Genomic DNA, 13,805 nt, shown 5'->3' on the forward strand with positions numbered 1-13,805 from the left:
GTTGCTTTTCTATAGGCTATGATTACATAAAACAAATGTCCCAGGATTAGCTTCCCTCTCTTTAGTTAGGCTTCACTGGGAGCTACTTCCTCCTCCCACAAGTTTTTCATAGAATGGCCCTGACATCCCTTCATTGTCTTCAAAGGGTTTGTAAGGGAGGGAGCATCCAGTGATCACGTCAGCTTAGAGTCAACAAAGCCAGACTCTTCCCATCGTGCTTTGATGGAAGCTTAGAGTCCACCTAAAAAGTTGAAGAATCAGACCTATTTAAGCATTCCGAGTTTTCTTGTATGCTAGAAATTGTCATTTGTCAAATCTCGTTTCCTGGCCATGACTGCCATTTTACCATCAGAAGATGTCATTAAGGAAAATGCCACAAGCAATTAGAATGACCACTAAAATGAGTTAGATTTACTAGAAATATTTACCTTTCAAACTTCTAAGTCACATTCATTAATCAGGAACTGCCCATTTCTAAAGGAAGATCTTCTGATAGCCTGGGATAAGTAAAGAGAACTCTTAACGACCTGGGTGTTAAGATTTTGCTCTGGTGGTAAAGCTGAGAAACATTAAGATCCTGAATTTTGAAGATGCAATTAGCTGAAATTTAATGAGCTGCAGAATGAGAAATGACAGGGAAAGGTAACTTTATATTTACAATTTCCTGACAAGATGAACTTTTAAACACCACAAACTAAGCCCTACCCTAGGACAATTCAACCTTTAAAAGTATAAGCACGTGGAGGTAGGATCTGGCATTTGGAGATGGTACCTCCTGAATTTGCAGTGGCCTTCCAAACAACTTAGCAACAGAAGCAACTTCAAATCCAAGGACAAGGCTTTGCTTTTGATCCAAATGGCCTTTAGGTATATATAGAACTATAGCTCCTGTTGGTTGAAATAATGGTTTCACACAGGAAATACACACACACACACACACACACTCACATTCTCTCTCTCTCTCTCATGTACACTTATATAGCTCATATATTTTTGGGAAGGCAAGAACTATAACCAGATAGAGAAAGGGAGGTTAAAAACATATTCAAAAAAATTTTTTAACAAGAATCATCACCAGAACAGTGTAACTTCTTTATCAGAAAGGACTAAAGGACCAGGGCATGGAGCATTACAAAGAACAGGCTATTCAAAGCCAATAGCTCTTATGGAGCAAGGGGTGCATTTCCTAGATTTTAGAGAGACCCTTTCCACTCCCTACCACATTTTATTATTTTAAAAGTCAAGATACATCTTATAATCAATGTATGAGAGTGTATTTGTTTTTGTTTTTAAAAAATGCTGCTTAAAGAGAAAGGAACATAATACACGTAATCAATGGTAATCAGACTGGTGAATTACCTGCAGTTACTAAAATCAAATCTGAGTTTATTGTAAAGACAGCTATGGTATAAATGAACAAACCTCCTGTCTTTTTTCTGTCATTCTGTCCTTTTTCTCCCTCCTTTCCTTCCACATTTATTCACACTACTATGTGGTAGGCGCTATACCAGGCAAGTAAATCAGAACCTTTGGTGGAGTGGGTGATGATTAGGTTTGGGTTTTTTTTTTTTTATTGAGGCTCCCCAGGTGCTTCTAAAGCCAAAGGAGCAACGTATACTATAGCCAGAGTGGAAGTGCAGTTTCAGAATGGTAGGAGAAGGGCAAATTAAAGGAAGTAAAATGTATTAGGCAACATCTATTCTCTATCAAGCCTTTTGACATTATTTTATTTTTCCCATGACAATTACTTCTTTTTTTAAATAAGATTTTATTTATTTATTTATTTGACACACAGAGAGAGAGAGAGTGCACATCAGCGGGGGGAGAGGCAGAGGGAGAGGGAGAAGCAGACTCCCTGCTGAGCAGGGAGTCCGATGCGGGGCTTGATCCCAGGACCCTGGGATCATGACCTGAGCCGAAGGCAGATGCTTAACCAACTGAGCCACCCTCGCACCCCCACCCCCACCGTGACAAGTCTTTCATCATTAAAGTTTATTGAGTGCCTACTACGTGTCAGACACTGTGCTAGGTGCCCTGCATAGGGTGGTGAATAAGAAGGTAACATGGCTGCCATTATTATGCTTATTATCTATGAGACAAATAGGATTTTACAGATTAGGGAGTGAGAGGGAAAATTTAAATCCTAGGCAGCTTGACACCTGACACTGAACACACCTTAACACGAAATATCAGGGAGCTGGAATAGAATATGATTTGTAAGGTAAATTTATTGCCCACTAATGGGCATATAAGGTGAGGTAGAAAAAGATTATTTTAATTACCTACTATTTTGGATTATGTAATCAATGTCTCCCCGTGAGTAAAATTGATGGAATTCTCTGTGAGAGTAGATAAGTGTCTTTGTCTCCCTTATAATCCCTTGCAAATCTCTGTCATATGCTGAGGGAGTTTAAAAGGCATGGCCATATTAAGCAGTCCACATGCTCAAAACATGGTCAGTTAAATCTCTGCAAAGCACAGTCTGCCTCCTTCAAAATTATGTATACTATATATACATGTATACTATATATATATATTATATATACTATATATATGTCAAAGAATATATTATACTGTATCTGTAGGTTAGGAAGCATAATATAAGCAGACATTCACAAATGCACCAGTCACCCTAAGAACCAGTGTGTTACCAGGATCAGTAAATCTACCCACAGTACTTCCCTGTCCCAACCCTCTGTCTACCCCACAGAGAGAACCACTATCCTGAGGTTTAGGTTTAGAATTTCCCTACTTTTGAAAAAAAGTTTTACTTCTTATGCATGTATCTCAAAATAATATATTATTTATTTTTGCTTGTTTTCACGTTTTATTCTCTATGTGTTCTGCTCACGGCAGCGTTACTCATAATAGTCAGAAAGTGGGAATAACTTATGAATGGATGAATAAAATGGGGCATATCAATACAATGAAATATTATTTGAAAATAAAAAGGAATGAGTACTGATACGTAGCTACATGGATGAACCTGAAAACACTGTGCTCAGTGAAAGAAGCCAGTTACAAGAGGCCACATATTGTAGGCTTCCATTTATATACAATGTCCCCAATAGGCAAATCCATAGAAACAGTAGTTACCTGTCAGGGGCTGGAGAAGGGGAGAATGTGGGAGTTACTGCTAAAGGATAAGGGATTTTTTGGGAGGACAAAATGTTCTGAAATTAAATAGTGGTAATGGTTGCAAACACTTGTGAATATCCTAAAAACCACAGACTTGAATTATAAATGGGTAAATTCTTCAGTATGTGAACTGTATCCTCAATAAAGCTGTTAAGGAAATAGTATGAAGAATTCCTACCCTTTATGTAGACTTCAAATTATTAACATCTAACATAACCAGAAATCATTAAAACCAGAAAAATAACATTGATATGAACCATTTTCTATTCTACAGATTTTATTCAAAATTTTCCATTTGTCACCTAATAATCTTTTTCTGGTTCTAGGTCACATATTGTATATATTCAAATTTCAAGTCTCCTTAGTCCCTCAGGTTTGTTTTTTGTTTTTTCTTTTCTTCTTTTTTCTCTTCTTTTTTCCTCCTCCTCTCCCCTCCTCCTCCTCCTCTTTTCTTTCTCTCCCTTTCTTTGTTTCCCCTTCCTTCCTTCCTTCCTTCCTTCTTTCCTTCCTTCCCTCCCTCCCTCCCTCCTACCTTCCTTCCTCCTTCTTCTTCTTCCTTGGTCTTTCATGACCTTTTGACAAGTACTAGCAATTATTTTGTGAAATGTTCCCCAATTTGAGTTTGTCTGATGTTTCCTCATATCAAATTCCTGTTAGATGTTTTTCTAAAGAATATCACATTAATGTTACTGTGTCTTCTTAGTATAATACATCAGAGGCATATAATGTTGATTTGTCCCATTAATGGTAATGTTAACTTAGATCATATATGCCAGGTTAACTTAGGTTCCTATATGCCAGGTTTCTCTACTGTAAAGTTACTAATTTTCTTTTCATCATAAATATGTTGAAGGGGAATACTTTGGGACTATGTTGATACCGTTTCTCATCATAGTTGCACTCACTAAATTTAGCATCCACTGGTGATTCTTGCCTGAAACAACTATGACTGTACTATTTGTCAAATCATGATTCCATTATTCTTTATACATTTAGTAACTGGAATTTCCCCCATTCATTTTTTTAATTTATTTGTTGATATCATAATGAACTCTGATTTTAAAGCAATGTGTATTCTGTTTGATGAAACAGAATAATGCTTACTGTAGGCTTTTGGTAGATTTTTATCAAGTCAAGAAAGTCTCATACTGTGTGTTAGGCTGAATAATACCCCCTCCCCAAAGATATCCAGTCCTAATCCCTGGAACCTGTGAATGTCACCTTGTATAGCAAATAAAAAATGAAGGAAGGAAGGAACAAATGAACAAAGGTACAAAGGAAGGAGGAAGACAGACTTTGCAAATGTGATTAAGTTAAGCATCTTGAGATAGGGAGATTATCCTGGATTATCTAGGAGGTCTCTAAATGTAATCTCATGTAACCTTATAAGAGGGAGGCAGAAGAATATTTGACCATAAACCAAAAGAAGTCCATGTGACCACAGAGGCAGAGATTGGAATGATGTAGCCACAAGCCAAGGAATGCCAACAGGCACCAAAAGCTGGAAGTGGCAAGGAATGGATTATCCCATAGAGCTTCCAGAGGGAGTGGAGCCCTACTGACACCTTGATTTCAGCCCAGTGAAAGTGACATTAGATTTCTATCCTCCAGAATTGTAAAAAAATAAATTTCTGTATTTCATGCCATCAAGTCTGTGGTAGTGGTATTATAGCAGCTGTAAGAAACTAATACAGACACTATTCCTAGTTTGCTAAAAATTTTATCATAAATGCATTATAATTTTATTAAAAATCCACTTTTTTTGCATCTATTTAGATGAAAAAAATTTTTTTTATCTTTTAACATTCACTATATATGTAGTTTTCATCCTTTTTTGAACATAACTTTTTTGATACACAAGTTATATGGATTTACATTTTTATTTATATTTTTTGGGTATTTGTATGTATATTGTTATTACTGATTTCTAAATGCATGGTATATGGTCAGAGAGTATCGACTGTATGACGCAAATTCTTTAAAATACTTGAGACATGCTAATTATTATGTTTAGAGGTTTATATATATTCATTAAATCAAGCTGGCTAATTATATTGTCCAAATCTTCTTTGTCTTACTATGTCTCATTTTGGTTAATTTCTCCTAATCTGTGAATTTTATTGGCAGCAATGTCTAATCTGTTCTTTATCCCAAGCACTAGGTTTTAAATACAACTGTATTTTTCATTTTTAACAGTTCTTACTGCTTCTCCTTCAGATTGGCCTAGCCATATTCGATGGTTCTTTGTTTACTGCTTATTTTTAAACTCCTTTTCTATGTGTTTAAATATTTCATACCTAGTTATTTATATTCTATCCCTTATATTTCCGATACCTGCAGGGCCTTGGATATCCACATCTTTTGTAGTTGTTTTTGCTTATCCTCAGCAATGGGAGCCTATTTACCTGCAGAGTGGGTGATTGTTGATAATGAGCTTACTTTTGTGTTGAACTTAGCTCATAAAAATCTGGAAACCCCAAATACCTCCAGGTGTTGTGTATTTGCTTCTGTTGGTTGCCAGAGTTCACTACCAACACGGGACCATTTAGTCCCTCCATGTGTCCCAGGCTTGGAACCAGGCTCTCAGCTCAGCAACTTTACCTTACTTGGGCCCATGGTCCAGTCACTAATTGCAGAGCTGAGGACATTGATCTTTAGGGCCACCCTGTGTTACTGCTCCTGTTCCACAGAATTCAGTTCCCTATCTTTGTTTTCCTTTGTTTCTGCCTTCTTTTTTTCACTTTGAGATCTTCTTTTGCTAAAAGCATGGCAACTATTATTTGTTGCGATTTCATCTGAATTTAGCTGTGTTTCAATGAAGGGGTCTTTCAGTGTCTACTCTATCATTGTGCTGGAAGTAGAAATTGAGTCTACCTTTTATCAACTATACTGGTGTCTATCTCTTTCACTAGGCAGACAATCAAGTCTTTTTTGTTTTTTAATTCATGAGCTTTACTTTTTAGAGCAGCTTAGGCACACAGCAAAGTTGAGCAGAAAGTGAGACCGTTCCATTCTCTCTCCTATCCCCACATATGCACAAACTCCCCCACCATCACCTTCCCCCACCATAGTGGTACATTTGTTACAATACAGGAACCTACGCTAATACATTGTTATCACTCAACGTCCCTAGTTTACATCAGGGTTCACTCGTGGTGGGTATACAGTAAATGGATTTTGACAAATGCATAATGACATGGATCTACCATTATAATATCATACAGAATAGTTTCACCGCCCTAAAGATCTTCTATGCCCTACCTATTCACCTCACCCTCCTCCCTAACCCCTGGCAACAAGTGAACCTTTGACTGTCTCCGTAGCTTTCCCTTTTCCAGAATCTCATATGGTGGGAAACCTACAGTGTGTAGCTTTTTCATATGGACTTCTTTCATTTAAGTTTCCTCCATGTCTTTTCATTGCTTGACAGCTCATTCTTTTTAGTGCTGAATAATATTGTCTGTTGTCTATACTACCCAGTTTATCCACTCACCTACTAAAGGACATCTTCTTGCTTCCAAGTTTTGGCAATTATGAATAAAGATGCTGTAAACACCTGCATGAAGGATTTTGTGTAGACATGATTTTTCAATCCATTTGGGTAAATACCAAGGAGTATGATTACTGGATTATATGGTAAAAGTTGTTTAGTTTTATAAAAAAAAACAAAACAAAACCACAAGCAAACAACAAACTGCCAAACTGTCTTCCAAAGTGGCTATACTATTGTGCATTCCCACCAGCAATGAATGAGAGTTCCTGTTGCTCTGCATCCTCCCTAGCACTTGGTGTTGTCAGTGTTCTGGATTTTGGCCATTCTCATAGGTGCGTAGTGGCATCTCATTGTTTACATTTGCAACCCTCTGATGACACGTCCTGTTGAACATGTCTGCATAGGCTTCCATGCCATCTGTATATCTTCTTGAGTGAGGTTAAGGTCTTAAGACTTGGGTGTGTTAAGGTCTTTGACCATTTTTTAATGGGTTGTTCATTTTCCTATTGTAAAAACTTACAGTTCAGGTTTTTCTACCTTGGCATTGGTTACTATGGAGGTTTCTACTCAGATAAGCTGTGGTTCTCTGTATTCGCCTCTTTCCAACTTGTGGAGAAGTAGTTTGCCCTCTGCCCTCACTTCTCTCACAGATCTAAGAAGAGTTGTTGACTTTTCAGTTTGGTTAACTTTTTACTTATTCTTCAGATCGAGTGGTAAATTCTAAGCTCCTTACATGCTGAACTGGAAACCAAAAGTCTGTTAAGTCTTTCTTATTTTTGTGTTTTTCAGGGTTTCTTATATAACTTTTTTATGTATCATGTGCTTAAGGACCATTGCTAAAATTTGTTGAACATCATTGGTAATAGCCTATATTTTCAAGCACTTTCTAACCACTAGTCATTATTCTAAGTGTTTTTACATATGTAATCCATTTAAATCTCACAAGAACTCACCTGTAAGTATTATTATTATTCCCATTTTACAGATAAGAAAGCTGAAGAACAGAGAGGTTATAAGTATCTTCCCCCAAAGGAACAAAGCCAGTGAATGGTGAACCAGAATTCAAACTCAAAATATTTAAGAACCCATGCTCATAACCATCATGCTTTATGACCCAGCTAACTCTAAAAATCCTGACAGTATTGTAATCTGACTTAATCATGAGAATTCCAATAGTCCAACGGATTATTTCTTCTCCTACTTATTTTGGAAACTGCTAATATATTTCAATTTACTGCCCAAACATCTGAAGTTAATGGAAGAGAATGACTTTGAGTACGCATTCCCTGTAAGTCATTACAAGAAAAGGATTATGTTTCTACGCAGCTCACACAGAAACTGATGTGCCACAGGCATTCTCTTAGTTCCCAGAAACTGATGAAGGTCTTCCTCAGCCCATCAGAGATACTCCACATTGCCTAAAATGAATCTAGTACTGGAAAAAGATGTCCATGTTCCTATGAATAGAAACATGTATGCTATTTTCTATGACAAATTAGCACTGAGACTTGCATAAATATAATTTTGAGGGTACTAATGTTTTAGGACAAGCTAGGTTGTTCTGATTCTATTGCATATACTTTGAGGTTCACCACCATTAACAGACAACAAGCCAAAGATAATCATCGCCCCGTAGGCAACACCAGCTATAGCAATGAATATGTAGTCTGTTTCAGCAGCAGTCACTTCTGGTCTGCGCTCAGACTGACTGCATACTTTGTTCTCTTTCTTTATGGAAACATGGTTTATCTGTACCACCAATCTATCCTCTTTTTTTCTGACAACTGATTAAGAGTTTAAAGTTTAAAGAATATTCTGATTTCACTGGAATTCATTTTGGTAGGTTTAAGATACATAGGAAACAGGGACAGAGATGTTTACATATCGAAATACTGGATCATTTTTAATCAATATAGTCTTCATCAATCAAGGGGATCCTCTATGGCAATTAGTCAGCATCAGGAGAGTTTTTATCATCAGGTGAGCTGTGTGTTCCTCCCTAACCTCCCTTGGCTGAGAAAAGAATCATATTCTAGTGAAATTTAGACAGTGGGAAAATATATCTCCCAAGGGCACAAAAAATGTATGTAGAACTTCCTTATCTGCTCTCCACTCAAAAAAAACCCCACTTTGTATTCTTTAATGTTATATTGTAGCCCACTGTTTATGTCTTGAAAACACAAGTGCTTGGCTCTTTTTGGCCTAATGAATTTGTAGATAATATCTAATGAATCATGGACAAATTTATTAGATAGATCTTTGATGTAGCACTAATTTATAGAATGGATTTTTCATTCATTCATTCATTTGTAATTGACATCTGCTCCAGGCTGGTGTTGGAATGGACAGCCTGCAATGACATTCCAGGATGCTAAGTGTGGCCACAGCGGTAGAGACACCATGGTCTGAGAGCTCAGAGACGAGGACAACCAACTAAGTGCTTTAAAAAGGTGTGCAGAGGGGCGCCTGGGTGGCTCAGTTGGTTAAGCAACTGCCTTCGGCTCAGGTCATGATCCTGGAGTCCCAGGATCGAGTCCCACATCAGGCTCCCTGCTCAGCGGGGAGTCTGCTTCTCCCTCTGACCCTCCTCCCTCTCATGCTCTCTGTCTCTCATTCTCTCTCTCGCAAATAAATAAAATCTTAAAAAAAATAAAAAATTTAAAAAAATAAAAAAATAAAAATAAAAATAAAAATAAAAAGGTGTGCAGAGGGGCGCCTAGGTGGCTCAGCTGGTTAGGCGTCTACCTTTGACTCAGGTCATGATCTCAGGGTCCTGGAATCGAGTCCTGTGTTGGGCTCCCTGCTCAGCGGGGAGTCTGCTTCTCCCTATACCCCTCCCCCATGCTCATGAACTCTCTCTCTCTCTGAAATAAATAAAATCTCTTAAAAAAAAAAAAAAAAAAAAAAAAAAGGTGTGCAGAGAAGGCTCCAAGTAGGCAAGCACTCAGGACCCCAACGGAAACAAACACAAGGACGGTTGAAATTCTGAACTCATCTAGCTAGACTCTTTCTTTCTTAGAAAGTATTTCATCAAATTCTGCAAATTTATAATGGGTTTGTAGACTGCATGCCACTGACCGTAGATGTTTTTTCAATAAGGGTTGTATGTCGAGGGACTCAAACTGTGTACTAGAGACAGCACCAAAACATGGGCCTTCGAGGTCTGGCATAGTTCAGAACACAATCTGGTAAGGGTACCTTGGGCGACAGACTCCCCGCATAGTACTGAGGGCTGTACACAGAACAATCCCCAAGGGAAAGTACTAACATAGACCTTGTAGACGTGTGTATTCCTCATGGCAGAAAATGGTAGTAAAGAGGCTGGTTCGAATTAAAGTAATATATTAGGAGAATTTTTTGACCAATGGAACTAAAGAATCCTGAGGGGAGGCTGTCTTTTTTTCTAATTCATACAAAGGTGTGTTGACTATTGGCTGCCCTGGTTTTTGTTCATCTCTAACATTCCTCTTGCGTCTGCCAGGAACTAGAGAGGAGGTGGCTCATCTCAGGTGGTGGTCCCCTCTATCATGAACACACTTAGCCTGTGGAGGTGCCCCACAGACCAGGCCTAGGACAGAGGATAACAGCTCAGGAAGATCAGGGGAGGAGGTGAGAATAGTAGTAGCAGGGAAGAAATTCATAGGATGACTTTTCCCTACATCACTTGCTCTTGGTATCCTTCCCTCATGGTGAGAATTCTAGGGTCCATCCCTGTCTGCCTGCATTTTCAGGGCTTCATGCTTTCACTTTCTTTGGGTACCTCCGCAAATCAGGCAGAACATCTCAGATAAACAAAGTGCTTGGATTTATACTCCTCAAAACATGGACCTTTTCTCATTCATTGTTTCAAGCTGACAGCCTAGCACTGTTTTAGGCTTTAAGCAGATACTGAAAAAATTGTGATAGAGCAACGGAAATGAATACAATTATGAGGTAAAATGCACTTTTTGGAATAATCAGTTGATTTCATTTATCCCTGACTTCATTGGGATTAATATTATAAAGCAAGCAATAAGGCAAAATTGGCTTCCACAAGGCCAGTCATCTTGGCTCTGCTGTACTTCCTTTCTCAAGAAATAATGAGACGTGGCATGTGCCAAAGAGAATTTCATTTTAAGAAACTACCAAGGGATAGTTATTTAATTAGGAGGCAAAAATAAAACTTAATTCAAAGAAATCAAACAGTCTGAGGGTTGTTATTTGTATTTGCAAAATATCCTAAAAGTAAAGACAAAACGGCAGAAGTTGAATTACAAACAAGAGAAAGTCACTTCCACTCTGGGTAATCTAAAAAGTTCCTGAAATAGACAGTAACTGAAGTAACTCTCTTACCTTGTAATTGTTCATGAGTTCAGCTAACCAGAGCTTAACGGACTTTACTGTATCTTCTCGCATGTACTTTTCAACTTCGGATCCATCACTAAAGGTCCGGTTTCCCACATGGATGGCTTGCCTCACTTGTGGGAGGGACAAAAATTTCCCGTAGTAATTTTGGTCCTCAGGTTCCTGGCAGAAGGGGACATCAGAAAAATATTAGGGAACATGACCGGGTGGCAGGAACAGCATGCTGGGAAAGCTGCAAATTTCTCCTAACATAAACCATAATGAACAAAATGAGACATGACTATTAACTGGTCTCCACACTGAAATTTTTAATTTGGGGGTTCTGAGGGAATTTAAATTTTACTAACAACAAAACTGGATGATCTGATATTTTCAGAGCCAGTGCCCCATTTGCATTTAAATGCTCAATTTTCCTTTCTTGGTAAGTCATCTTCTGCAATCTCTGACTCCCCTCAAGGACCCCATTTGAGGCAAAAACAGGGAAAACAGAAGAAGAGGTGAGATTATCAAAAGCAATTTGCTCCTTGTCTGAGGCTCTATGGGACGAAAGTCAAATGGACCACTGGAGCCAGGGTGGTGGTCTGGTGGGTTAAAAGCTGAGGCTTTCTTTTCCATGTTCTGCTGTTTATTAAAACCACACGAATAAAATAATCAGCTAACCATAACTGAAGGGGGGAAATATGCCAAGTGTAAAAACAGATGACTTTATGAAGGACATGAGACAAAAGAAAAGTTGTCCATGAGCCTTATTAAGAAAAAAATACTGCAGGGGCACCTGGGTGGCTCAGTCGTTAAGCGTCTACCTTCGGCTCAGGTCATGATCCCAGGGTCCGGGGATCGAGCCCCGCATCGGGCTCCCTGCTCCGCGGGAAGCCTGCTTCTCCCCCTCCCACTCCCCCTGCTTGTGTTCCCTCTCTCGCTGTGTGTCTCTCTGTCAAATAAATAAATAAAATCTTTAAAAAAAAAAAAACAACTGCATAAAAGTCAGTGATATTGTAAAGTCTATGATATTCATCATACTAAAAGAAAAAAAGGTATAAATGCTTTTTTAAAAATTACAAAAGGATAAAAAAGAGTTTGAGATCAACAATTTCGTGCACCCTCAATTTTTGCTAATCTTTTGAATACATTACTTTGTAAAGGAAAAAGAAATGTGATTACAATTCTGTTTCTCTCTTGCCTACCATATGGTTTTCTCTTGGTAGAATCTAAATCCAAAACCAAAGGGTTGGCAGATTCTAATGAAATTAGCTTTATATTTTATTTACAAAATAGTTCATAAATAAGGCAAATTTAAAAACAAGATGTATTGTCATATACACTAGATAAAGATGATACAAATCCAAATACCCACCTTGGCTCCTTTTGTTTGATTTAATTCTGCACAGAAGACATCAACTTTGGCCTACTTTTATGGAAGAAAACTACTTGAATATTTTGAGAAATATTCCAAAGGGCTTGAAGTGAGGGCCATACTAAGTGCACAAACCATCTTAAGTTAAAAGTAAGACAAAGCAAATATTTTCCTAAAGGCTTTGGCAGTTTTGATTATCCAAGCTGTTTTAAGTATAGAACAAATAATGTGGACATTTTCAAGAAACTCACTACAGGCTTGGCGTTCTGGAACCTAATACCCAGAACTGCAATCCTGGCCTCTGTCCTTGACAAAAGAACTTCTGTGTAACAAGCTCTACTGGAGGGAGGGGGGGCGGTAAATTGTGTTAATCAGAGATTATTTTGAGTTATCTGGAATATCAGACATTCTTGATGGTCAGATTATAACATATACAACATCAGTGGGGGGGGAAATCCTATAGATTAGTAGACCAAATAATGCAATACAGTGAGGACATATTTATCTAGTATAAAGACACCTATAGTATTTCTCAAATGGGAAGAAGTATGGTTTTGCCAAAAGTTTTAAGCAAACACTATCATCTTTTTAAAAATGTTGTCATTACCTTGCACTGTAATATGTTGTAGTAACTAGGACATCCTGTGATATTCTGGAAGTAAGAAGGGTTGTTTGTTAAGTCACCATCTAGTAGTTTATCCAGTACCTAGGTCAGGAGAGAGAGAGAGGAGGAAAACTTCAGGGTTGGTAAAAACACACAGGCACTTGTCATTGCATTGATTCAATAGTTTTCTCATTCCTGCATCGTTTCATTCAGTGACCATTTATTGCACCTCTTCTCTGTGCTAGACACTGTCCCAGGCATTGGGGACACAGCAGCATGAACAAGAGTGAAAGTCCTCCCTCCCGGAGCTTATATCCTTGAGGGGGACAAGAAGCAAGCACTCATAGGAAAAATATGCAGTGTGGTGAGTGTTAAGGAGAAAACTGAAGAGGAGAAGGAGAGTAGGAAGTGTCATGGCATGTGCGGGCATGTGTGTGTGTGCGTGAGTGCAAGGTGCACTGCAGGGACGGGGAAACACAGGTCTCACTGAGAAGGTGGCATTTGAGTAAACACGTACAGGAAGGCAGGAAGCGAGCCATGCAGACATCTAGGGAAAGAACATTCCAGGCAGAGGAAACAGTGAGCCAAAGGCCTTATAGGGAAGGACTGACATAACATGGATCGGTGACCATTCCCCCACAGTATGAGGAGAGAGGGCAGAGGCTACGGACATACCTGCCGGTGCTTGGAACTGGCAGAAGTTCCCTTGGGACTTCTGACTTTAAAAACTGGTCATCAGCGGAGGTGAGGGCAGTCAGCATGGTTGTGTGCCCTTCTCTAGTCATGTGTAGACAGGTGTTTTTAGCCAGGATGGTGGTTTGGCCAAAGGGGCTGGGCTGACCTGGGTTTCAGTTGGGTAATTAAAGAAACTG

At 38.6% G+C, this 13,805-nt stretch overlaps 1 protein-coding gene across 3 annotated transcripts in view; it reads right to left on the reverse strand.

The window, feature by feature from the left end:
- CPVL (carboxypeptidase vitellogenic like) overlaps positions 1-13,805 on the reverse strand; it is a 129,519-nt gene that overhangs the window by 47,286 nt on the left and 68,428 nt on the right. For all 3 annotated transcript variants that reach the window (XM_036074485.2, XM_078059406.1, XM_036074488.2), the window contains 2 exons: positions 12,937-13,035; positions 10,964-11,137 (listed from right to left, as the gene is read on the reverse strand). In XM_036074485.2, the coding sequence (XP_035930378.2) occupies positions 10,964-11,137; positions 12,937-13,035 (273 nt within the window). The remainder of the gene's footprint in view (positions 1-10,963; positions 11,138-12,936; positions 13,036-13,805) is intronic.

This window comes from Halichoerus grypus, chromosome 12, assembly GCF_964656455.1.
Source record: "Halichoerus grypus chromosome 12, mHalGry1.hap1.1, whole genome shotgun sequence".
Lineage (NCBI taxonomy): Eukaryota > Metazoa > Chordata > Mammalia > Carnivora > Phocidae > Halichoerus > Halichoerus grypus.